Source organism: Eptatretus burgeri, chromosome 2 (genome assembly GCF_056783735.1).
Source record: "Eptatretus burgeri isolate ZD-2024b chromosome 2, Ebu_testis_v1, whole genome shotgun sequence".
In the NCBI taxonomy this organism is placed as follows: Eukaryota; Metazoa; Chordata; class Myxini; order Myxiniformes; family Myxinidae; genus Eptatretus; species Eptatretus burgeri.
Genome location: NC_140962.1, coordinates 46,935,592 through 46,963,468, shown reverse-complemented (window position 1 = coordinate 46,963,468; position 27,877 = coordinate 46,935,592). Strand labels below are relative to the sequence as shown.

The 27,877-nt window shown below is 36.2% G+C and overlaps 2 protein-coding genes across 10 annotated transcripts in view; one reads left to right on the top strand and one right to left on the bottom strand.

The window, feature by feature from the left end:
* LOC147031974 (transcription factor RFX3-like) overlaps positions 1-27,877 on the bottom strand; it is a 248,527-nt gene that overhangs the window by 131,852 nt on the left and 88,798 nt on the right. For all 9 annotated transcript variants that reach the window (XR_015050987.1, XM_085853483.1, XM_085853487.1 and 6 more), the window contains exon 5: positions 24,659-24,735. Coding sequence is in view for 8 of the 9 variants with exons in the window: in XM_085853483.1 (XP_085709609.1) it covers positions 24,659-24,735 (77 nt within the window). In the remaining variant the exon portion in view is untranslated. The remainder of the gene's footprint in view (positions 1-24,658; positions 24,736-27,877) is intronic.
* On the top strand, positions 582-2,291 carry LOC147031975 (uncharacterized). The gene is made up of 4 exons (XM_085859942.1): positions 582-908; positions 1,006-1,200; positions 1,298-1,492; positions 1,590-2,291. The coding sequence occupies exons 1-4, from the start codon at positions 816-818 to the stop codon at positions 2,289-2,291; spliced, it is 1,185 nt and encodes a 394-aa protein (XP_085716068.1). The 5' UTR covers positions 582-815.

The following is a 27,877-nucleotide window of genomic DNA, read 5'->3' as shown; positions in this document are numbered from 1 at the left end:
ATTCATATTTTTTTCCTTAAAAATAAACCCCCCTTTTTATCCCAAGGTATATTTATTTGTCTCCCCTTTTAACCTGGAGGTTGAACCTCATTGAATTGAACACCTGGGGGTTGAACAGCTCACTCATTGAACCTATAAAGATTTGTTCATTCTCAAATTCCTTCAATAGTTTAATTTTCTTTGCACAATAATCCCCATCTAAAATATTGACAAACAAAACATTTGAATCTTTATATTTTTTAAGATACCCCATTTGTGCCATTACGAAATGATAAACTTCTCTTAATGCTCTTGTTTGACCACCTCCTGAGCCACAGGTTATTTTTTGTTAAGCCCCGCCCACTTTTGTTAAGCCCCGCCCACTTTCCACAAGGTATTCAATAAGCCCCGCCCACTTTTCTTTAAGCCCCGCCCACTTTCCACAAGGTATTCAATAAGCCCCGCCCACTTTTGCTAAGCTCCGCCCACTTTTCATAAGGTATTTTTTCTAAGCCACGCCCACTTTTCCTAAGCCCCGCCCACTTTTGCTAAGCTCCGCCCACTTTTCATAAGGTATTTTTTCTAAGCCACGCCCACTTTTCCTAAGCTCCGCCTACTTTTGCTAAGCCCCGCCCACTCTTACATCATTTCCAGTTCATCTCTGACTCACAAAGAAATCACTAGAAAATTACAGGATGTTATGGTTTTGAAAAATTTCCCAATGAAGGCTTCCCTAGGCTTGCCCAGGGAATTTCCAAAGGAAACCACACCCACCAGTCTTTCTCTATAAAAGCTTCAAACCCAGGCTCCATTTTAAACATTTGTTTTTGCTGGCAATGGTGTTTTGTGTGCTTGTCTCGAACTCTCTGTCTTCTATGGAACTAAACCTTCAAGTTGATGAACTGGATTCAAACCTCTTATCTATTGAGGTAAGATTTTTTATTTTCCTATTTTCAAACTTTGATTGAAGCATACTCATTTAATAATTAAATAACTTAATTAATACATTATTATTTTCTCTCACAGGAAATTGTGTCTGAAATACGAAATGAAAATACTGCTTTTGCTACAACTTGGGGGGAAATTGTTGGCTTGGTTGAAGACCTTATGAGCGACCAAGACCTTGAGTGGGATGACTTTGGTGTTCCTTGGAACTCTCTGTCTTGTATGGAACTAAACCTTCAAGTTGATGAACTGGATTCAAACCTCTTATCTATTGAGGTAAGATTTTTTATTTTCCTATTTTCAAACTTTGATTGAAGCATACTCATTTAATAATTAAATAACTTAATTAATACATTATTATTTTCTCTCACAGGAAATTGTGTCTGAAATACGAAATGAAAATACTGCTTTTGCTACAACTTGGGGCGAAATTGTTGGCTTGGTTGAAGACCTTATGAGCGACCAAGACCTTGAGTGGGATGACTTTGGTGTTCCTTGGAACTCTCTGTCTTGTATGGAACTAAACCTTCAAGTTGATGAACTGGATTCAAACCTCTTATCTCTTGAGGTAAGATTTTTTATTTTCCTATTTTCAAACTTTGATTGAAGCATACTCATTTAATAATTAAATAACTTAATTAATACATTATTATTTTCTCTCACAGGAAATTGTGTCTGAAATACGAAATGAAAATACTGCTTTTGCTACAACTTGGGGCGAAATTGTTGGCTTGGTTGAAGACCTTATGAGCGACCAAGACCCACAGAACGAGTTTGTCCTTGATGACCCAACCAAAGAGTTATACCTTGGAGACCAGCAAAATCCTGAAAAAGAGTTTTACAGCAATAGTACTCATTGTGAGTTATCAAGACAATACCCACTGAACAAGTTATACCTTGATGAGCCAGAATACAAGTTTTACCTTGGAGACTCACAAATTTTGAAAAAATCAAGAAATGAGTTCTGCCTTGATGGTTTAAATAACTACCTTGGAGACTCAGGAAAAGGGTTCTGCCAAGATGGTTCTAAATATGGGGCCTACCTTGGAGACTCACAAATTTTGAAAAAATCAGTAAATGAGTTCTGCCTTGATGGTTTAAATAACTACCTTGGAGACTCAGGAAAAGGGTTCTGCCAAGATGGTTCTAAATATGGGGTCTACCTTGGAGACTCACAAATTTTGAAAAAATCAGTAAATGAGTTCTGCCTTGATGGTTTAAATAACTACCTTGGAGACTCAGGAAAAGGGTTCTGCCAAGATGGTTCTAAATATGGGTCCTACCTTGGAGACTCACAAATTTTGAAAAAATCAGTAAATGAGTTATCCTTAAGAGAAAAAAATAAGAGTAAGTTGGTTTTACTTTGAATACTTGAAATGTGGGTTCTGGATTGATAACTCACAATGTGATACATATCTTGGAAACTCAACGGGAATGTGGTTATACCTTGAAGACTTGGAAAGTTGGGTTTATGTTGGACACTTGAAACTTTTTTGGGGGCTTTTATTTATTTATTTATTTATTTATTATTATTATTATTATTATTTTATTTATTTATATTTTGGAGACTTTTGGAGTTGCTATCACTCTTTGGGATCTAAACCTATCGATGTAGTTCTTTGTCGGATGGTGCTTGATGGGAGCAAGATCAAGAAAGTTCTGGGAAGAAAGTGCAGGCTTACTCCCCCTTTTTACGTCATCAAACCTGAAAGCCTTAAAAGACAGAATTGGAAGAAGAAAAAAAAACGTAAAAATATATATATATAGGTGGAAATCTCATTTTGAAAAAGACATTGTGTTGGGCGAGGATTGAGTTGGGGTTGAGATTTTGAATGTGAGGGTTGGGGTTGAGATTTTGAATGTGAGGGTTGGGACACACACACATACACATCAACAAACAAAAGTTAAGCCTTGACTATTCAGTTGAGGATTCTGTGTTTGGGGTTCACAGATCTAAGAACGTCCCCCTTGACACACATTATATACTGTTATACACCTCGGACTTGGCCCTCGAGTGTCCACAACGGTGTATAGTAGGAGGGAGTGAAGCGCCAACCTATTGCTCCCATTACACACACACACACACACACAAACAAAAGTTAAACCTTGACTATTCAGTTGAGGATTCTGTGTTTGGGGTTCACAGATCTAAGAACGTCCCCCTTGACACACATTATATACTGTAATACACCTCGGACTTGTCCCTCTAGTGTCCACAAAGGTGTATTATCTGCTTAGTTTTGTCTTTTGTAATTCCTGTGAATAAAATGAACCTAAAATCTCTTCCCTTCCAAATCATATATTTTATAAGTCCAAGGAACTGTATCTATTACATCAACAATTTTAAAAAGTTCTTTCGTCCATCGTTCAGTAAAACCCTTTTCAAAATGAGATTTCCACCTATATATTCTTACGATATCACCAACTTTGAACTTAGGTTTTCTGACATTAATCTCTTTTTCATATTTTAATTTTGTAAATGTTTCTGATGGCTTCATATTCGTTGACGTGTGAATCGTGTCATTATACTTATCCACAATATCCTGAATAAAAGATAACCATTGTTGTGAACCGAGTTGTGTGAATTTTTTATATAGTCTCTCTTTTAAGGTACGATTAAAACGTTCAACAACAACTGCCTTCCCTTCATTAAAGGTATTGTATAATGTAATACTGTTATTTTTTAGAAAATTCATAAATGTCTTGTTATAAAACTCTCTACCCTCATCAGTCCACAATTTCTTAGGTTTTCTCTTACTTTTATTAAATATCTGTTGAAAAGCTAACATAAGAGTATTACCTGTTTTGTTTTTTAAAGGGACAACCCACGCATATCTACTCCTCAAATCAATAACGGTTAAAGCATACTTGTACCCCTTATCATTATTGAGTTCAATCAAATCAGCAGACCAGATATAATCAACTTCCTTGGAATAAACTTTCCTTCTCTGAAACTTTGTGAATATTGGTTTATGTAATTCATCAGCTAATTGCTCTTCAGTCTTAATGGCATCATTAGAGCCTATAAGTTTTTTGAATTTCCAAGTCCAAGTTTCAATTTAGCACTAATCATCTTCTTCACGATGAACCTATCAACTTTTTCTCTCAAGGTTGGATTTTGTATCAGAGACAAATTATATAACATTTCTCTATCGGCTTCATGCTTTTCTTCCAACGTTGTGGTATTCCCATAATCAATATCGTGTCTCATGCACACTTCATCAACTCTATTGATTGGTTTACTCCAGGATTTAGGATTGTCTGCCTCATCTAATCTTTTATCCAAGTTTGTGCCTGGACCACAGAAAGAATACCCTGGAAGATGTAATTCCCCTGGTATTCCAGTAGTTGTAAATTTACTTCCTGATAAAAACTTTTGTATATCTCCTCCGAGTTTGTGTTTGGAGATAAATTGATTTTCTTGAACCACACACCGAACATATACCTTTTTGTATAACCCTGTTATTTTTACTTTTAATATATGAAATATTTTTAGTATTAGTTTTCTTTTTACATTTGAGACAATAACTCATTTATTTATGAGAAAAATTTCTGCAGAGTGCAAAAACCTTTTTAGTTTCCAACATGCACATTTGAATCTTAATTTTTAAAACATAAAGAATCCTTAGAAATGCCTTCACTCTCTCCTCCATTTATTTAAGAAAAAACTTGAATTAAAATGAATAGCTTGACGATGCTAATAGTTTTGTTGAAAGTATTGCAAATAGACTTGTTAATTCTTTGTATTCCTCCCTGGTGAGATAAGTTAATTTCTTTAATACCTCTATTCTTTTTTGAATCTCACTGGTTTCCATATTTTGATATTTATTCATTCTCTCTCTTTCCTCCCTCTCTCTATTCTCTCTTTCCTCCCTCTCTCTATTCTCTCTTTCCTCCCTCTCTCTATTCTCTCTTTCCTCCTTCTCTCTCTCCTCCTTCTCCTTTTCCTCCTCTTCCCTCTCTTCTTCAACTCCTTCCTCATCCCTTACTATACTTGAATCGTTTACACCCCATAGAATATTATACATATATTCATCAGGATTTCTTGTTATTCCTGTATCCAAAATAATTTTTTACAACAGGAGACCAATAAAATTTCTTTTGAATTTCTAAAAGAGCCTTACCTTTTCTTAACCTTATAATTTTTTCATTATTTAACATTCTAATTAAATCTAAAGTTGTCGGTTTATCAACATCAGCATAATGCCAATCTTTTATTGAAAATACCTCATTCTTATGTTGTAGAACATATTTATTAAAATACCGAATACCCTTTTCTTGAAGGTATGCTTGGACACAGAAATGATAATTTTCTTGAAGCCTTCTTGCTGTCATTTATGTATTAGAAATATATGTTAGAATAATATTATGGCACGAAACACCTCCCCATCTTCCCATAGTTAAATCATTTTGTATTTCCTTACTTATTATATATAATCCTGTTTTTTCTGTTTTCATGAGATAAACAAGGGCAAAACCATTATTATATTTACCCTTATTAAATTCTTTTATTTGTTGTTTACTAATCGTGGCTCCACAAAACTCATTCTCGATACCAAGTGGATAATATTCTTCCTTACGAGACTGATTTAATTGTTCCAGGTCTTCGAGGTTAATTTTAAATGACCAATTATACCCTAAATCATTCATATCATACCCCCATTGTTCTATTCTCATACAAACGATACGCCCTTCTTTATAAAAATTTATTTTAATTCGAACTGTGAATTCTGTATGACCTGGAGATAATATCAACACTTCTGTATCTTTAGAATACACAGCCGTTTTATTTAAGTATATATATTGTGATAAATCGCTTAATCTCACCAAGTCATTCGCGTCAGTCGGGCTTGGATAATTTTTTAATTTATAAGCATTTTTCATGTTAATATTTTTGTTTATATTATATTTATATCGTTCAGCCTGTGCCTTTGTGTAATAATTTGATAAATCAATATCCAGTTGAGATACACCAAAGATAGAACCATCTTTACCAACATAAGTCATTTATATTAGATTAAAAATAATATCATAAAATTTTTTATTTTTGTTGAGTTGAAATAACACATATAGACATAATTGACCACAACACTTGGAATTTAATTATTGGACTCGAAATGTTTGATAAACACCATTCTGTAAGAATTTTATGACTTCAACAGGTGGTGGAAGACCAAAACTATCAAAATAATATTTGTCTTGACTATTAAAAATACAAACCCAATGAGAACCGTTCCCATCATTATCTTCTAAGTTCATAATAATATTCTTTGTATGTTTCGACACATTTGTTAATTCATCTCTCATACAAATAACCACATTATGAATTTTTAATTTCTTACAATATTTGGCAAGTTGTAAATTTGATGTTGTATTCTTTCCAAATTCTTTCAACCACTCATCAATGCTCATTTATTTATTAGAAAGATATAATCCATTACCTCTTTTCGTTAATTTTACACCTGCTTGTGCTATAGAAGAAAGCATATCTCCAACTAACAATCTCGCTTTATCAGGCAGACCTTCAAGTTTTTCAGCAAAATCTACAATTACACCACTTCCACTAATTTGTTTCTCCAACTCTTTGTTATGTCTTTCCAATTCTTTTTGAGCCTGGAGTTGAGCCTTCCTTTCGTTGGCAGTTTTGACCGCTGTTGAAATACCACCCGTCAATGCTCCAACCGCACTTAAACCAGCAAATAAAGGAATTAGAAATGGGAGAAATCCTCCACTCGTCTCTCTTATTGAATATTTTTTCAACATTGGTTTTGTCATTTTAATTTTAAGTGAGCCAGTGTCATTCAAGATTTTAACCTGTTCTCTTGTGAGCAAAACATCAATTCTTACTGCTCCTTTTCTCTGAATTGTATTAACGTTAATCGTACAAGGCTTTTGATTTTGAACACAAGATGATAGTTTATGAAGATCGATTTGATTAACATATACCCCAGTTGGTACTTTGCCACTCATTTATTTAACAAAAAATTATGTGAGACTAATCATCACACCATTATCTGTATTAATCTGCAATTCTGTTTCTTCCAAAAGCAAACAATATGTATCAACTTCTTCACTCTCTCCTCTTTCAATGTATAGGGAAGTATCCACTCGATTAGACTTTATAGTTTCTTTTTGAGCGCTCAGGTCAAACGTATAGATTGTATACAAACTTTTAAATGCTGTCATATCCAAAATAGGTTCTTTATTTCCATTACTTTCACACACCTTTTGGTAAGACTTGTATGCTTCAGCAAAATCATTTTTTCCCAATTAATTTCCAATCTATCTCGTGGATAAAATGTTCCATCTAGAGAAACGCGAAGTTGTTTCACCTTAGCATTATCACTCAATGCATTATTCTTATCAGTCGCAGTATCACCATCTGGCTTTTTAAAAATCATCCACAGATATCGTGGCTTTCCTTCCAGAACACCCAAATTCCACGTGTAAGTAGTTTGATTGAGTTTAACGTGTTGACATCTTCTTTTGAGGTATGATACACTGAGTGGTTTTTTGAGTTAAGTCTTCGATTCAACATCTCTTCTGTTTTAAGATTAGGAGTATATTCACTGATATACCAACTCATCTCCTCAATTACAAATTTATTCTGATCACCAAAAGCATTACCAACACCAAAAAGCAATCTATTTTCATTATCATTCCTTTGTAGTTGAAATCTAATTTTAAGACCATACAGAACTTTATCATAATCACAAAATCCAAATATACCTTTAAGAGGAACTGCCACAGTAAAACTATTTTCTGCTTTTGTATCATCATTATACATTCCTTTCCTTTGAATATATCCAGGGTCTGTGTTTGTTCCCGTTGACATATCAGGAATAAAACCTTCGACAGACCCCTTTCCCATTCTATCACTGAATGTATAGAGTGTAAATTTCATCATTTCAGATACAGCAGAGACATAATCAACCGCTTCAACTTCTTGTGTTCCAATATACAATCGCACACTATCAAACATTTTCCAGAAGAAATCATTTACAAGTGTAGCGTTTGTGTTATTCCCAGCCTTAGTGAATTTAAATTTACACAACAAGAAACTTTCGGAGAGATTCAAATAGGTTTGTTGATTATTTATTTCAAAACTTTTTGTACCATTTGTATTCCAGTCTGTTCCAGTTATTGCATTTACCTTGAAGTAATCTTCTTTTTTAGTGGAGTTTGAGATAATAATAGTATCATCCAAATCATAGATACTATCAATTGCTTCCATACTTGTATTTATTTAGGAAAAAAGATGTTAAAACTTTTGAAACCCTGATCCAAGTATTTGAATTATTTTCTGTCGTTCTTGGGGGGACAACTGAGTTTTACCTTTCTTAATTTCTTTTAGTGCTTGTAATTTATGAGATTCTTTCTGAGCATCTTTTATACTCTTTACAGCACCTGCTACATTTCCCACAGCAGAAGCAGTTGAACCAATTAGGTCTTTATGTTTAAGAATAGTTGAACCAATACCCATGAGAGTATCAATTATCCCATCTCCTCTAAATTGATGTCCGACACCCCTTTGTCTCTTAGGTTTATAGTATCCTCTACCAAGATACATACCTTCACCCTTGTAGTACGGGGAAAGGAACATCCCATCCCCTGTAATTATTTTATATTTTCCCAACTCGTGCTTCCTCACAATAACCATCGTATTTATTTATTGAAAAACTTCACGTAGGTGAATTCTGATGGATATAACTTCTCCATTAAAAGAGATCACACGATTATCTTGGTCGGTTATCCTAAAATTTACTCTGTGTATGGTTTTTCCTGACACAGGTAGATAAACCAAATTTTTAGGCTCCATATTGAATTTATAACCAATTGGGGTTGAGTATGCGCTGAATGAAAATATTGTATTTGTTTTTAATCCATCATTATAAGCACCATCAATCAAATCACAGTGAATTAACACCGAATTTATTCCTGAGGATATTTGAATGACATTATCACTGTAAAACGTCCCATTAGTTTCAATCTTTTTTGAGGAGAAACCTAATAACTCTCTAAATGAATTATCAATTGTGAAATCAACCTTGTAGTTATTTTTAACTTTAATCGTTGATTTTGAAGTATGTTTTTGAATGTTTATAACAATATTTTTTGGTTCATCACCCTGTTCTTTCATAAGACGAGCAATTTCGGAAGATATTTGAGAAATCTCGTATGCTCCGGTGAGACTGTTATCGTTTTGTATCCACTTCCCGGATTATAACTAAACTTGTCATTTTTCTCGGTTATATTAAATAAGGTATTATAAGTCTCCATGGACAATAAAGATGCCTCATATTCTTTTGTTGTGTCAAGTTGTAGTGGGTATGGGAATGAAGATGTGTGGTCGCTTGTTGTGAAATTAAAACTCAGGATTGTGCTTCTCATCTTATTTAATATGAGATAAAATGTCTTTATATTGAGATTTATTAATTATTTTCATGTTCATCAACTGGTCTAAAATGGCTGATGCTTCATTAAAACAATTGTTATTTCCAGCCTTCTTACTGCCGAACAACAATAACAGTCTATTAACTAATTGCGATGGGTCATTTGGAAGAAAACTAATACCTGAACCAAGGATACTTAAAGCCTGAATAATGTGTTTCTCCTTCTCATTCTTCCTACTTTTACCAGAAAGAATAACCTTATAATTTAGAGTGTTCAGCAAATCAATATATACTCTATCATCATTATTTTCCATATCCAATGGTTTATCAATATACTTTGATTCATCCCTCACAGTTGAACCTTGTCTTCCATCTTTTGTGAGAAGAAACATTAATCTCGGAGTTAGTTTAACAGGGGGTTGAGCAGAACTTAAGAACCTTAATTCATCATTAAATATCAATACCTTTTCTTGAACAAGATGAAATATTGCTGGTTGTTCTGTTGGAATGAGTCCTGCTTTGGTTTTTGAATCCGCTGAATATTCATTGTTTTGAACAGCATTCACAATATAATCAGGGGTTGATTAATCTCTTCCAGTTGTTGAAATAAACCTTCATCATGTTCTAATTCTCCAATATGCTCTAATTCTTCCTCCGTCATTTGACTGAAATCTTTTAACATTTGAAGCTTTCTAGGAGTATATTCTACTGTGGGAACTGTGGAAACATCTTTCATTTTTCTTGGGAAGTTTTTAAAAGTGGTTTAAAAAATTTCTCTTGTTTTTTTGAAATGCTTCTTTGCCCGTTAGTTTCTGTCTGCGTTTCTTCTTTATGTCTTCCTGTTGTTTTACAACTTTTGAAACCAACTCTTGATGTTCCTTAAATCTTCTTGCTCTTTCTTTTGTATCCATTTATTTATTGTAAAATATCATTTAATGAATTGTAAAGATCAACAGGGAAATTTTCCTTTTCTTCATCATTCAAGTAGATGTGTTCAAATAAATCCTTTTCTTTAAATATTTCATCAAATTCTTTATTAACATTAATGCGAGTTGTAATTTCTTCTTCACTAATCCTTGCATCTCTGCTTTTCATATGTTTGTGTTGAGTTTCTTCATCAACATCAAAACCGAATGATAAAATCTTCACTCCGCTCAGATATTTAATAATTTGTCTCGTTCCTTCTGGATTAGTTTCTAATATCCCAACACCACCAGATTTTAGTTTCTTTAACTCACTCTTACAATGTGAATATTTTGTTGTACCAAGAGAAACCTCCTCAAATATTTGTCCTTCATTCCTCAATCGCATATGTTCCTCCACTGAAATATAGTGATAATCTTCACCTTTTACTTCTCCAGGTCTTATTGCTCTAGTTGTTGTTGATACAATGCGTATCACGGGGTGTTTTTTAAGTAAATTTACAATATTCTCATTTGTACTACACAAGAACCTTGATTTATGAAAGTTTTTTCCAGAAGCAGATTTACCCACAAGATTTATAATAATAGTTGTCATTTATATATGTAATTGTTTATAAAACAAAAAATATATCCCTTAATATCTCATCTTGTTTCACAACAATATATTTATATTTTTCAGTCGTGTGCTTCATATAATCCTCAAATTTCTTTTTACTACATAATGTAGAACAATTATCTCTCCAAAAATTATTGATATCTATTGAATTTAACTTGAATAAAATAAAAGTATTAGCATTGTTTCTGATGGAACGACGAGGAAGTTGAAAGTACGATTGACTAAGATAAATACAATTACAAGAAGAATGTCTCCCTCTTGTGTAGTAGCTGTCCATTACCGTTTGGTTTCTCTCATTAACACAATCATCAAAGATAACGAGGTTCTTTTTTGATTTATCCAAATCTTGGGGAGACGGTATATCATCCGTATTATCACTAAGAATACAAGTTATAAGATTTGATTTCTTTTTACATCTCTGTGTATCACAAAATAGTTGAATTATATCTTCAATGTTATAATCATTTAGGTTTTTTTGACGTTTAAATAAACCTATTATATCTTCTTTTGAAGACCAGCATTAAAACCTTGTGAGAGTAGTTGATACTCTGGTTGAAAACTTCGACTTTGTGAAAATTATTAAATTATCATAATCTAAAAAGTTGGGAGTGAGGAGCATTTTTAAAAGTAAGCAGGTTTTTCCACATCCACTTGAACCAACTATGAGACATCTTAATGAATTTGGGAGATTTTTATGGTTGTTAAATTTTATCTTATTTTCCCAAATAGGTAAAAAATCATTCATTTATATATTTGAAAAACAGGTTATTTAATTTATTATTGGCTTTTTAGAAACTCTATATTTTATCCTAAGTTCAGGTTTAATTTCAAGATAATCCATTATTTTATTTATACAATATCTTGTGTTGATATTTCCCTGAAAATTACATCCATGAATAATATACAACAACAATCCTTTGAACATTTCTCTTATACGTTCAGTTTCTTCCCTTGTAAGGAAAGGTGTGTTATCATCCTCATACTTTACATTCATTTCTCTAATCAATCTTGTAAAGTAATTCATTTTTGGTGTAAATCTAAAAGAATTATTTTCCTTTTTATATTTTTATTATCATTAATTAGAAGATAATCACAGAATATACATTGTTTATAGGCTTTTGACTCTGTGTTTAATCCCCGTCTTTCACACGCAGGACAATTCTCAAATTTGTCATATGGAGAATCAGGAAAGTCTAGCATATTTATAAAGTAAAACTTTACTTAAACTGAAATTCATCTATACTTTTAGTTGTATATTACCATCGATATCGATATACTTTTTTCATTATCAGATTCAACGACAACATTTTTTATATTAAAGGTAATTTTAAAATTATCGTTAACTACTATTGAACGAAATGTCATTTCACCTGATATATTAACATCCTTTATTTCATCAAGATTTACATCTTTAGGGTTGTTGAAAAAAATACAAATTTCTCCTTGCATATTACAGATGGTCTTATCTTTTCTTTCTAAAGCTTCATCCATAAGGTTTTTGTTCTTTGATACTTTTTCTTGTTTCATTGCTTTTTCTAGTTTTGAATATATTACTAGAAGGAGAGGAGAAACTTTTGTTAGAGATACTTTAATTGATGTTCTACCAGGTATACTAAAAGCCCTTCCACTGAAGGAAATTGAAGAACTCATATTATTTACCATAATAGTTTTTATCCAATAGTTGTTATATTTATCTTTGTTCAATTTTACATCCTTGACATATTTCTCAGTATCTTTAACAGATGAAGAGATTGATTGAAACTTGTCTTTTGTGTCTTGAAACATTGTATTTATTAAGTGAAAAAGTTGGAGGATAAAATGTTTTTAAGCACAGATTCACCTATAAATTAAACGAAATTTTCATCAAGAAAATTTTAGTTTAAGCAAAGTTTTATTCTATAAATATGGTGAATACAACGTACTGCGATGTTTGTAATCACGAATATAAACATTATAGAAAACACCTCCGAACCAACAAACACACATTTAATCTATTTCATCAAATATCTCCTCTTGAGTTGGAAAGAAAACATTGTGATATCTGTTCAAAGGATGTTTTGAAGAGTAGTTATAATCAACATCTTCAATCACAAAAACACAAGAAAAATGAGTTTAAAGTAAAGGGAGACTATTATATTGAAAACACTGATGGGGCATTTAAAGGGCATATAAAAATAAGGATTTTTCAATTTGGAGAACCCGGTCCATCATCAATAGCTGAATCAATTGAAATAGTGAAACCCGATGTTGAAAAATTTATTAAAAAGACATTAAAAGAAATGAAAACTTTAAAGTTTTATATGGGAGTGAAAATGAATATGAAAAGACAAGATGAAGAACAAACTCCTTATATGAGAACAGATCTTCATTTTATAACATCATTTCAAGATTTTTTGAATAGTGGGGTTTATGAAGAACTATCAAGACAAGAGGAGGATGTTGATAATACAGTGGTAGGAAGTGGATTCAATATTAAAAAATCATCTTTTCAGATATACACATTCTAAAATCAAACCCTCTTAAAGCTTCTTCTTATATTGAATTACCAAAAGAAATAAAACTAAAGAAGGCAGTTGTTAATATTAAGAACAATGATAATAAATGTTTTCTCTGGTCTGTTCTTGCTCACTTACATCCACCAAAATGTAATTCAGAAAGAGTAAAACAATATATGAAATATGAGAATACCTTGGACATTAAAGATTTTAAATTCCCAATGCCACTAACAGATATTCCTAAATTTGAGAAAAAGAATAATCTTTCTATTAATGTATATGGATTAACGGATACAAACAAAGTTCAAATATTAAAAATTTCAAACAACTATAAAAATGAAGAAACACACATTGACCTTTTATATTTTAGTGTTGGAAAGAATTCACATTACACATACATCAATAATTTATCAAGATTAATCTCTTCTCAGGTATTCAGAACAGCAAACAAAATATATCCTTGTAAGCGATGTCTTAATTCATTTCATACAAAAGAACGATTAGAACAACATTCAAAATATTGTAGTAATCATAAATCAGCTGTAATTACAATGCCTAAACCTGGTGAAAAGATTTATTTTGAAGATTATAATAAATCTATCATGCACCCATTTGTGATATACGCTGATTTTGAATGTATCCTTAAAAAGATAAATACTGCTTCTCCTAATCCAAAAGAACCATATACAAATAAATATCAAAAACATATTCCTTGTGGTTTCTGTTATTATATCAAATCATCTGTTGGAGAAAAGTATAAAAAACTTGAACATTATCGTGGAAAAAATGCTTCACAAGAGTTTGTAAAACGATTAGAAAAGGATTGTATAAGACTCACTAAATTAATGAAAGAAACAAATGAACCGATGAAATTAACCAAAGAAGAAAAATTAGAATTTAGAATGAACAATATCTGTCATATTTGTGAGGGGGAAATTAAGGAGTCTAAAGTTAGAGACCATTGTCATCTTACTGGTAAATATAGAGGTCCCGCTCATTCCTGTTGTAATCTTAATTATAAATTACCTTCTTTTATTCCAGTCTTTCTTCACAACAGCGCCAACTATGATACACATCTATTTATAAATGAACTTTCAAAAACACCAGGGAATATTTCTGCCATAACAAACACAAGTCAAAAGTATATTTCATTTTCAAAAATGATATTCACAAAACCTTTAACTCGTATTAGGTTTTTAGATTCTTACAAGTTTATGGGAACACCACTAGCCTACCTCGCATCAAATCTAAGCTCCACGGACTCTTTTCCAAATCTTAATTCATTCTTTCCAAAAGAGGAAATTCTCACTAAAGAGGAAATTCAGATTAAAGAGAGAATTCAAAGTAAAGAGGAAACTCTAATTAATGAAGAAATTCTAACTGAAGATGAAATTCTAATTATAAAGAAAATTCGAACTAAAGAGGAAATTCAGATTAAAGATGAAATTCTGATTAAAGAAGGAATTCTTACGAGAGAGGAAATTCAAACAAGGAATGAAATTCAAAGTAAAGAGAAAATTCTTACAAGTAAGGGAATTTATCCTTATGATTATATGGATTCATTTATGAGATTTAAAGAAACACAACTTCCTTCAAAAGAAAGTTTCTATAATAACCTTTATGAAGAAGAGATAAGTGATAAGGAATATAAACACGCACAAGAAATATGGAAAATATTTAAGATAAAGAACCTTGGAGAATATCACGATTTATATCTAAAAACAGATGTTTTATTGTTAGCTGATGTGTTTGAAGCTTTTAGATCACTCTGTCATAATAAAAATTGTTATGGATTAGATCCTGCCCACTATTTCACAGCTCCTGGTTTAGCTTGGAGTGCAATGTTGAAAATGACAAAACAAGATATAGATTTAATCAGTGATGTGGATATGCTTTTGATGATTGAGAAGTCCAAGAGAGGTGGAATATCACAAGTATGTTCAAAAAGATATGCTAAAGCAAATAATAAATATCTTCCAAATTATGAGAGTGAAAAAGATAGTAATTATTTGATGTATTTTGATGCTAATAATTTGTATGGATGGGCAATGTCTCAATCTCTGCCTTATGGTAAATTAGAGTGGGTGGAAGAAAAGGATTATGAAAAGGCTTTGATGAATATTGTTATTTCTTCTCAAGAGGAATTGAATGACGAAGAAGAAGGTTATTATTTTGAAGTTGATTTGAGGTACCCGAGTGATCTTCATAATAAGCATAAAGATCTTCCTTTTGCATGTGAGAAAGAAACTCCAAAGAAAGAATGGTTAAGTGATTATCATAAAAGTTTTAATATTAAAGGCAAATCAACAGAAAAGTTATTAACAACATTCTATGATAAAGAGGGATATGTTTTACATCAGAGAAGCTTAAAACAGTTTTTGAGAGAAGGATTGAGAGTAGCTAAAATTCATAGAGTTTTAAAATTTAAACAAAGTCCTTGGGTGAAAAAGTATATTCAATTTAATACAGATATGAGAGCAAATACAAAAGTAAAATTTGAAGGGGACTTTTATAAATTAATGAATAATGCTGTATTTGGAAAGACTATGGAAAATGTTAGAAACAGGCAAAACATTAGATTCGCAACATCTTGGAAAGAAGCTTCGAGATTGATAAATAAACCAAGTTTTGAGAGAGAAGAGGTTTTTTCAGAGAACTTTTCTGCAATTCATATGAAAAAGGAAAGTATTGTAATGGATAAACCAATTTATATTGGAACAGCAGTTCTTGATTTATCAAAGATATTGATGTATGATTATTTGTATAATGACTTAAAGAAAGAGTATGGTGAAAATGTTTCATTGTTGTATATGGATACTGATAGTTTTATCCTAGATATAAAAACTGATGATGTTTATGAAGATATGAAGAAAAATATTGGAGTATATGATACAAGTAATTTCAGCAAGAAGAGTGAGTTATTTTCCAAAAAGAATGAAAAGGTTATTGGTAAGTTTAAGGATGAGTTGGGTGGAAAAGTAATGAGTGAGTTTATTGGATTGAGAGCAAAGGCATATGCTTATAAGTATGGTGAACAGATTGATAAGAGGTTAAAGGGAATAAAGAAATATGTAATAAAGAAATCAATAACTTTTAGAAATTATTATAATTGTTTGATGAATAAGAAAGAAGAATATAGGAAAATGAATACAATAAGAAGTTATAAACATAACATATATAGTGAAGAAGTAAATAAAAAGGCATTAGGAGCCTTTGATGATAAGAGATTTATTTTAGATAATGGAATAGATTGTGTTCCATATGGATATTGTATGATAGAGTGTATAAAATAGATTATGTTTTAACGATGGGAAGATGGGTTAGGGTTTTTTAAGGGCTACCGCCGCGTTTTTTCACAATATATAAATGGTTAAACCAAGTATTAATCAAACTAAAGAGTGGAGAAAATCTCAGTCTTGGTATATAAATGGAAAACATAATGAATGTGAAAAATATCAAATAAGTCTTATTGAAAAAATAACTAAAACAAAGGTAAATAAAACAAATAAGCGAATTAATTCAAAAACTAGTAAGTTAGAGGATGTAAAGAAAAAAATGAATATCCTTGAATGGACTGAAAACTTTGATGGTTATCAATTGAACAATGAAAAAACAATTTACTATAATCTCAAAATGATATGTGGCTCAGGAGGTGGTCAGATGAGAGCATTAAGAGAAGTTTATCATTTCGTAATGGCACAAATGGGGTATCTTAAAAAATATAAAGATTCAAATGTTTTGTTTGTCAATATTTTAGATGGGGATTATTGTGCAAAGAAAATTAAACTATTGAAGGAATTTGAGAATGAACAAATCTTTATAGGTTCAATGAGTGAGCTGTTCAACCCCCAGGTGTTCAATTCAATGAGGTTCAACCTCCAGGTTAAAAGGGGAGACAAATAAATATACCTTGGGATAAAAAGGGGGGTTTATTTTTAAGGAAAAAAATATGAATCGCTGAAAATCCCCCATTCATTTACATGGGGAAAAGTGAGCCAGAATCAGTATTCTTACCCTACTTATGTTAATCGGATGAGCGGTTCCCAAGTTACGGCCATTTTATTGCTTTTTTCAGTGTTGAAAACATGTATATATGGCAGCTGAAGTGTCGTTCCACCTTATCACCTTATCATGCCATTTTTTCTCAGAATAATGTTAACAGCATCTATCTATAATTCCAGCAATGTGTGTGTGTGTGTGTGTGTCTGTCTGTCTGTCTGTATGCGACTGCCGTTTCTCGACGACCGCTGGTCCGATCTGATTGAAACTTGCCAGGAATATTGCTGGGGACCCGCGGATGTGCCTTTTCGAGGTTTGATACCAATCGGACGAGCGGTTCCCAAGTTACGGCCATTTATCTGTCGACCAATGACAAGACACGGTGCTATGACATCACGAATGACGTCACAATTAATGTTTATTTATTTATTTTATTTTTTCTCCACGATTGACGTCACAATTCTTCTTCGTTTGGTATGAAGTCACAATCGACGCTGGGGACCTGAGTATGTGGCTTTTCAAGGTTTGATATTAATCGGACAAGCGGTGCCCAAGTTATGGCCATTTATTTACCAAACCGATGACAGGACACGGTGCTATGACATCACGAATGACGTCACAATTAATGTTTATTTTTGTATTTGTTTTTTTGTGAATACATTTACAGAGAGAGGGGTGAGATAGGAGGGGGGAGAGAGGAGGGGGGAAAGAGGGGGGAAGAGAGGGGCGAAAGAGGGGAGGGAGAGAGGGGTGAGAGAGGGGGCATCACAATTCAAGAGAGGGGGAGAGAGGAGGGGGCGAGAGAGAAGGAGGGTGAAAGTGGTGGCGAGAGAGATGGGCGAGAGAGGAGGGGGAGAGAGGAGGGCGAGAGAAGGGAGGGAGAGGGGTGAGAGAGAAGGGGCATCACAATTCAAGAGAGGGGAGAGAGGAGGGGCGAGAGAGGGGGGTGAGAGAGGGGGGGGTGAGAGTGGGGGCAAGAGAGAGATGCGAGAGAGGAGGGGCGAGACTAGGGGGGTGCGAGAGAGAGGGGGCGTCACAATTCTTCTTCGTTTGATATGACATCACAATTGACGCTGGGGACCTGAGTATGTTTCCCAGGTGTTTCCCAAATTATGGCCATTTATGATATGGTTGGTCCGATCTAATTGAAAAAAATGCCCCAATCCAGTCGTCGTTTACAAGAGCGAAGGAACGAAGCTGCACATACTGGCATGCCTCACCTACGAGAGAGGGTACTGGCACGAGAGAGGGGGGGAGAGAGGAGGGGTGAGAGAGGGGGGGGGTGAGAGGAGGACGAGACAAGGGGGGAGTGAGGGGGGGCGAGAGAGAGAGAGTGTGTCACAATTCTTCTTCGTTTGATATGACGTCACAATTGACGCTGGGGACCTGAGTGTTTCCAAGGTGTTTCCCAAGTTATGGCCCTTTATGATACGGTTGGTCCGATCTAATTGAAAAAATGCCCCAATCCAGTCGTCGTTTACGAGAGCGAAGGAACGAAGTTGCACATACTGGCACGCCTCACCCACGAGAGAGGGTACTGGCACGAGAGAGGGGGAGAGAGGAGGGGGCGAGAGGGTCGGGGGGGAGATGAGAGGGGGGGGTGAAAAAATGCCCCAATCCAGTCGTCGTCTACGCACCTACGGGCACGCACCTACGGGCCCGCCCCTACGGGCCAGTACTAGTATGAGTAATACCATCCTCATGTAGGTCCGCACAAACTTGAAGAGTGAACTTTATGATCCCTTCTTCTTATCAAACTCGGCCATCATTTTCAGTACCCTTTGGGAATCAAGGATAGTTAGCATATTTTGCTGCTCCTTCAACATCTCTTGTTGCAGGTGTTGAACACAACTTTGGTCAAGCTGCTGTGCTGCCTCTACACATGGCCCCTTCAGATGAGGATGATCTAGGAAGAATTCTTCTACATAGATTTCATAGAGGGCCTGGACTGTAGTCATGTGTGCTTCCAGGGCTCTTTTCATGTGCTTGGCTTCCAGGATCTGTCATGTTGTGGTTGGACCATAGATGTCAGCTTCACTTCAAGCCTCGTCAAGCCCACTGTCTTCGATGGCATTCCCAGCTGCCGCAATGCAGCCATCACAGTATGCATCTCACCCAGTCTCACCTTGGCATTTATGAAAATGAGGAGTGGTCACACTGATCCTACATAATGTTGACCCAATCTTTCATATTCTACCCTGGAAAACGATTTAATTTTTGACGTGTTAAATTACAGCAACCCAAAGCATATTTTGTATTACATTTTTGGGGCTCACCCAGTGCACCCAAGTTGTCAGAAAAATTCCACATTATTCATTTATAACACACACACACATGTAGATATTATGTTTGTGGGGAAGGGGCCAATAGTTAGATTAAGGCCTTAAATTCCATGCATGTTCGCGTAGCCATAGAAACTTTTCCTGTATTAGTGTGTGTATTTAAGGAAAGGTGTCTTTAGTATTAACAGTGAAGAGTTGATATTAAAGTTGTCTGATTGAGAAAAAACACCCTCTTTACTCGCGTTTCCTGATTTAGAAATAGCGAGGTTAAAATGACTCCTGCCTTTGAATCAGTGACATTAGTGTACTGCTTCACGACCGAGGACAGCCATTGGTCCTCATTTCTTTGGCATGGAGGATAACCATTGGTCTGCACTGCTTTGGCACAGAGGATAGTCATTTATCTGTGCCGCTTCAGCATGAAAGACAGCTATTTGTATGTTCTGCTTTGCCACATAAAGCAGCCATTGTTCTGTGCGCTTTGGAGCAGAAGACGGGCATTATTGATCTGCACCGCATTGGCGAGGAAGGCAGCCATTGGTGTGCTGCCTCGGTGGAGGAGTCAGTCATTGATCAGCACTGCTGTCTACCAGCTCGTGGAAGGCGAAGAATGGTTTGTTACCAAACGGTTCGTGAAAGGCGAGGATTAAAACCCCGGATTCTGAGGGAGAAAGGTGTCCTGCTTTTCGCATCATTCTCCGCTCACTTATGTTACTTGCACCCTGGCAATGGCTATCTAGCCTGCTGTTTACTTCTTCATCCTGAGCTTGCACCGTTCCAGTTCTGCCACAGCCTGGTGTCCTCAGCCCGTGCCTTGCCCCATCTCTGGCCGTTCTTTATGTGTGTGCGACTGCGAATATTGGTGCCTAGTGTTTTGTTTTGCTTTTTGAAACAGGATCTTAAGCTCGTAGTGGAGCTGCCACACAATCGTAGTGGAGACAAACAGAGCCATTGAGGTTGGTGGAAGTGCAATCACTTCCCATGGCACTCTGGATTTCGGCGACGCCACAGCAATGGCACCACCTTTCTCACCGCACTCAGTGGAGCATTTCCGAATTTGGAATTTCCTCCTCCCTATGGATGCCAACCTCTGGCGATTGTCCGTGCTCTTATCATTTTTAATGCCGAACATCAGGAAAGGAAGCAGCACATCGGCCCGACCATTTTAAAAGTCTTTGGTATGACTCGGCCAGGGTTTGAAACACTGACATCCCAGATTCGGACTGGATGCTCTAACCATTACACCACCAAGTCTGGTGTTGTATTTTGACATGCAAGATTCTATTTACACGAGTGAAACTGCAAAAAAATTGAAAAGAGGAAAGTAATGAACAAAACGACTCCTTACTGTGGGGAGGGAGGTCTGAGGGCATCCCCACAGAAAATTTTGAAAAATTGTCAAAATATGCATTTTGGGGGTGCTCCTGTCCAAATTGTAACAAAAAAAAACCTATGCAATTGAAAGTGATATTTGGGCAATTTTTAAAATTTTTATTTCACCAGAACATCCATTTGCTGGGAAGAATATTCTCAGGTAGTTAGTACAGCATTATGTTATCATAAAATAAATGAATATTAAATACCATGTACCTTTGCGGGGCTTTTAATGCTGGAAGATACTGGACTCCTTCATGCTATAACGTCTGCCCAAAATACCTTCTCTGGCACTCTCTGTTGTGTACTCGTGGCCATTTTGATTTGATTACATTTCCTGCATTAAGTGTGTTTTTGTTATATCGGATCACGAGTGTACTTTATTTATTTGTTTATTTATTTGCCGTTTTCATGCCCGTCTATCTTTTGTCCCGAGATTCTCAGTTTTCATTGTCCTGTGCCTTCTTATAATAAACTGTTATTGGTGTGGTGACCGACCAGTGCAGATTTAGCACGTGAGAAACCATTGTGGCGCGGCTTCAATGGCAAATCCCCGGAGAAGATTAAAATTGGTTATGTTCTCCACAAAGTGATCAACGGAATTCACAATTATAACCACCCTTCGAGCAGGGGTCAGTCAACACACAACATTCCATGTGTACAAGTGAAAGTTGAAAGTCGTAATAAACAAATGAGTTTTAAAATACTGTATTGATTACCCTCGCCGAAGGAGAAGGTATTGCGTTTGGGTCCATTTGTTTGTTTGTCCGCACAGAACTTTCATGTTTTTCTTCGCAACCGCTTGTCGGACAGAGACGAAATTTTCACCAGAGGTGCGACGTAGAATGTTTTATTGATAATTATGCCACAGGTCACGAAGTGTGGCAGCCATGTTGGAAAAAACGCAAAACTTTGTACTTCTATCTCTGAAACCATGCCAAGGAAAAAATTGAAACTTGGCACATGGCAAGTACTCCTCATGGGAACCATAGATCCCTTCGTTATGACGTCATAATGGCAAATGTAGAACGCTACATGTGATCAGTATGATAATTTGAGGGTTATCTCGAGATAAAATGGTCGACAGAAAAAAAAATTGATGACATCATCGGTCACGTGATTCAGTTTGATTTTCTGTTTAATTAACGGTTCATAAGGGAGGGATTTTGTATGTCAGTTTATACATTACTCGAGCAGAAATATGCGCCATCGCCCAACAGTATGGACACCGCAGACAAAATGGGTGATGAATGCTTTGTCCCACCATCACAGGCTGAGCAGGTTATTTTTTTTTAATGTTGATGGCTACAGGCACGAACTAAATAGTCCTCATTGAGGCCAAGCCTTAAATAAAAGAACTGCATAGAGAAGTAAGGAAAGAGAAAATAAAGTGAGGAGGGAAAATGAGTGAGTAAGAAAAATGTATAATGAAAAGTATATGATGTTTGTTTGCAGGAAAAAAGAGATTAAAGCGAGCCCGGTAGCTATAGTTTGAGTGAGACAGAAAGTAAGACCAGCAATCCTGACACGGAGAGTGCAAGATGGTTCCAGGCACCACTTTAACGCTCCTAAGTCAAACGGTAGTACCACCCTGGGCGGTTGCGGTTTACAATCTACTACCGAAAAACACGGTCTAACCGGATGGGTGTTTTTCGTAGACACCATTTCCTTACCGGATGGCCTTAGGCTCCCTAAAGGAGCTCATCCAACCTTTGGCAGGTGTTTTTCGTCCTGGCAGGGTGTCACAGTCACCCTTGCCACTGGCAAAGCCAGTGAGGAGTGTCGGTTTAGTTGCCAACAACCCGACCATGTGGCAGGAAGCACTGGGTTACATGTTACCAGTGGCAGTCAAGAAACCTGACTGACCTGACTGAAAAAACCGCACAAAGGTGTCTTGTATGTTACGGGATCGTCCTGTTTCATACTTTTCGCGGACACCATTTGTGTCTGTGCCGTGTCCCACTGTAACGGCCGTGCGGTGTTGATGTCCATCCCAGTGGATTGTGGAAGGTGGAGGGTGGTGGTGATGATTGATGGTGAAAGGGGGAGTAGGATGGTGGTGGGTATTGTGGGGATGATCGATGGTGGATTATGGAAGGGGGGGGGGGTCCGAGGCCAAATCCTCTCAGAGGAGGAGAGGATACATACTGCACATACTATCTTTCCTCTATAAATAGATGGCAGTTCATTTGACTTGTAGTAATTTATGTTGATAATAGAAAATTTGTTTCAGGTGATCTTGTGGTAACTGCCAGGCAATGGCAACAGGTGTTTAATTCACCACTGAAATAATATTTGCACATGTGCTGGGAGCTGGTTTGAGATGGTGTTACAGTTTCAAGCAACGGCTGCTTCTTACACTTAATCATGGGGATGGCATCCTCTCTCAATCATGGTGGATAAACACCACCCCTTCAGCAGGGGTCAGGGGTCAATGACATCCGACCAAATAGATTGTGCAAATAAAAAGGGAAGGGGGGGGAAAGATCTTTAGCCATCTCTTTTATTTGATAACAGTGCTCTGTAACATGTTCTGAGTACAAGAGCGAAGATTTTATAGGTCTGTGCCACACACGGGTATTTCGGACAAACTTCGTCAAATTTCTGGCAAACTTTGGGTCTTTCGGCCATTGGTGGAGCAGGAAACCATCTCGGTTTGTATTACTACAACCACCAAGGAAGCATCGACTCGGCATATTTGTGGAAAATCGAAAATTATTCACCATTTGAGTTCAATGGTACCGCGATGTAACCTGAACACAGTATGGATCTGGTGGACTATTTCAAGTTGTGATGTCACAGCTAATTTGAAGAAGAAGAAGAAGAAGACTTCGACTTCTAAATTGCAAATTTACTGACTATATAATTCAGAGATCGGAAAAACACACATCATATCTATTTTGGAGGATATTAAGGGTTAGATTAGCGTATACGTGGTTTGAGCGTTTGGGTTTCCTTTAGTGTTGTCACGCTGACTCGTGTTTATTCGGGATACCTGGAAGGCTAAATTTTTAAAATTCTGTTTTATAATCTGCACGGTAATAGACCCCACTGGAACCACGGGCTAACGTTAAGCACTCGGCATTGCCTCATGAAAAACAGTGAGAGAGAGAGAGAGAGAGAGAGAGCGAGAGCCAGGGAGAGAGAGGGAGAGAGAGAGAGAGAGAGAGAGAGAGAGAGAGAGAGAGAGAGAGAGAGAGAGAGAGAGAGAGAGAGAGAGAGAGAGAGAGAGAGAGAGAGAGAGAGAGAGAGAGAGAGAGAGAGAGAGAGAGAGAGAGAGAGAGAGAGAGAGAGAGAGAGAGAGAGAGAGAGAGAGAGAGAGAGAGAGAGAGAGAGAGAGAGAGAGAGAGAGAGAGAGAGAGAGAGAGAGAGAGAGAGAGAGAGAGAGAGAGAGAGAGAGAGAGAGAGAGAGAGAGAGACAAAGATCGATGAGAGGACATACAAGTGGAAGGAAGGGAAGGGGTAAGTATTACATACATGGCCACCACATTTGGATACGCATAAGCTCTATTTGCTTTCTCACTCTCTAACTTGATCCGAAATAAAGAAAATGCAAGGTAACTTGGCAAGCCCTTGTTTTGCTCTTTTTTCCTGTTTATATCTTTGTGCACCCTCGAAGGGGACCCCTGCTGTAGAAGATGGAAGGGCTTACACAGCTCCATTGGTGTAGATCGCATCACCTTCCTCCACATACTGGACATGTCCTGGGTAGACATGTTGCACCTGAACCTGAGAAGCAAGAATATATGAAGAAAGGGGAGAGCATTACAAGGAGGAAAAGAGTATCACTGCAGTAACACAGAGTTCAAGTTTTGTTCAACACTTATTGATTGGGTTGACAAAGAAGAAGACCAAAAAGGGTGCTCATCAGTGAAAATGTCAAAATTGATAGAAAAGGACTAAGCCAACAAAAAAAACTAATCAAGTTTATTAAAATTGCAGAAAAACAAGTTTTGTTAATGTCACTGATTTTTCTTCCCATCAGGCCACAGACTTAATTTATAAATACTACACGGCTCAATGTTTTAGCTTTTGCAGCTCTATACTTCAATAACCATTGCTCTTAAATTTAAAACCCAATAAAATCCAACAGAACCGTTTTTACTACGAATGACATTTTACTCCCAAAGTTGTGCCAATTGAAAATAAATCCAACTAAAAGGTTTACAGAGATGAGACTCATGGCGGCAAAATAAAGAACTTAAAAAAAAAATTGTTAATTGGATGGAAGCTCACGGATCCTACCAAATCGATAATCTAAGACAGTTAAAACCAGGAGAGTCTTAGTGAGGCAGAGTGCAATGAAGTATAATGCATTTATGCAAATGTAACACATCACTGTAGGGTGGCCTAATTTCCAGGGTCGTTGCTACACTGCAAATGCAGTGACCCTCAGAGAATAGTGCAGGATATTAGAAGTTTCCCAGGGTATCAGAATACAATGGTCTATTATTTTCAAAGGGTACCAAAGGACAGCCGACTCAATGTCCCTTCTAAAGGATTGCGTACAGGTTGATGCAATGCATTGCCTGTGAAGCACCAGAATGACAGATTGTAGTCGGGCTGGGAAATTAATTCAGACGAGACAGCAAAGAGGCAACTACATAAAATATGGCAAAGGAACTGAAACCCAAAATTAAAGAAGTATGTTGAAGTCTTAGAGATGGTAAGTCGGTGGGACTCTTGAGACCTGGTTAGCAGTCCACCTGAGAGTCCTAGAAGAAGCTAACTGATCTCAAATCCTCCAGTTATGAGTTAAATAGTGGTCATTAGGGGCAGAGGGAGACTTCTTAGCTACTGTTAGCAACCTTTCTGGAAGAGAAAACCTCAATGAAATTACAAAAACTGCTCCTCCAGGTTATGGATTGGGCAAAAGGACAGCAACCCATTCTCGTATAAAAAAATTTAAGCTGAAGAAACTCGAACTGCAACAGAAATTTCAAGAGATGGGAATCTCAGCAGACTCATTTGTCACCCCTGTGGGAGTGATGAGGCCGATAGGGCCAAGTAGGCAAAGATGTCCAGACATGCTCAGCTAGACTAAAGCAACTGGTAGAATACTAGAGGATAGATGCCCCTGAAGCCAGTTGGCCACACTAAAACGCTAAAACAATTGGAGAGTTCATAGAACATCTAACCTCAGGCAGTGCTGAGAAAAAAAGGACATGGGAAGGTTCTTTTCAACTGTTGCTTTGCGTTTTGCATAAAACAAACAGCGCTCAGCACCACCATATTTGTTTGAATGCTGAATCACTCAGTTACTCTGCCCTCAGTGAATGAGAGCATCAACATTTTGTTCAAGTACAGTACTGCTAAACGGAAGGTTTTTGAAAGTGCCAAGAAGGCGATTTGAGTTCTACAGTGTTCAAGTCATAGACTCCCATAGAGAAGGACTGGAACTTCACGATCTCGGGGTTTGTAACTCGAGTCTGAAGGATAAACTTGAGTCCGAGGCTAAATGACTTCTCAAAGGGCTAGAGACACGATCTCGGGTTCCATACAGGGGTTTTTGAGGACGACGAGTTCAATAGTGTCATTTTCAACACCACCTGAGGTCATCTTCAAGGTCAAAAGGTCATATTTAAAGGTCAAATTACTGAATTTTGGTATTTTTTGCCCGTTTTTGTGTCTAACTCATAGAGGAAAACTTTTGTAAAGTCCATGACAAAACATGACATTGTGCACCAACTGCACCTACTTGCTGATTTCTATCATCGTTAACTAATGTATGTTTTGTTTGTTTCTCTTTCAGAAACTGTCCAGCTGGTGATCTCACACGATCTTTGTGTTGTTTCCTGCTTTGGTGACAATATGCCACGTCGTTGCAGCTGCTTGGGTTGTAGAGGAAACTATGATGGGACGCCTTATGTAAAGGTCATATCCTTCCCAAAAGATCCTGAGGAGAGGGAGAGATGGATATTGGCAATGCCAAATGAGAAAGAAAGCTTGAGGTGCTTAAAGGAGATATGTATATATATATATATATATATATATATATATATATATATATATATATATATATATATATATATATATATATATATATATATATATATATATATATATATATATATATATATATATTTGTGAGACATTTCAATTGTGATTGGGTGTCAGTTAGGAGTGGCAAACGACCCAAAGAACCCCCATCAATATTTCCTGGAGTACCGAAATCAGCTTTGAAGCAGGTGACCTCAGCCCCATGCCCAATATCATCATCTACGTCAGAATCAAGAGCTAAGAAGATGCAGGCAGCTGATGAGGCTGAAGAAGATCCAAGATTTCGACCACTTCTGTGCTAAAATCAGCTCCTATTTTCCTGGCTTTAACGTCATAAAAGACCAGGAAAACCTTTACCTATCAATAACTGATGCTACTGGACAAACTGTCAAGCAGTTCTTTCATTTCCAACAAGTTCACTCACCTTTCGGATTTCTATTCTTGAATAGAGTTGAGAAAGATGGCATTGAGGTGCCCAAACGACTTTTTCCTTTGCAGAAGAACAGCCTGCTCTTAAAATGGTCCCAGATTAGATCGATAACTGACCAGGTAAACATTGATGAATGCACAAGCAAGGAAATTCTTCAGCTTGTAATAAGCCAGCTCTGTTGGATGACTGAGGCACACAAGTTTCCTCATTTCACCTTCCTTCTGTCGCAGCTGCATCTTTATGTTCAAACCTCTTGATCGTCACCGATTTGATACTAATACTATGATTTTCGCAATGCAGCTTCACAACATATCACCCAGTGCAGACAAAATGATTCGTCGATCCGGCTTAATCATTCTACCATCAACAAAAAAGGTAAAACAGATGCTTGCGAGAAGTCAGCAGGACTCCAACCTCAAAACCTTGTTCGACCAGCTTAAA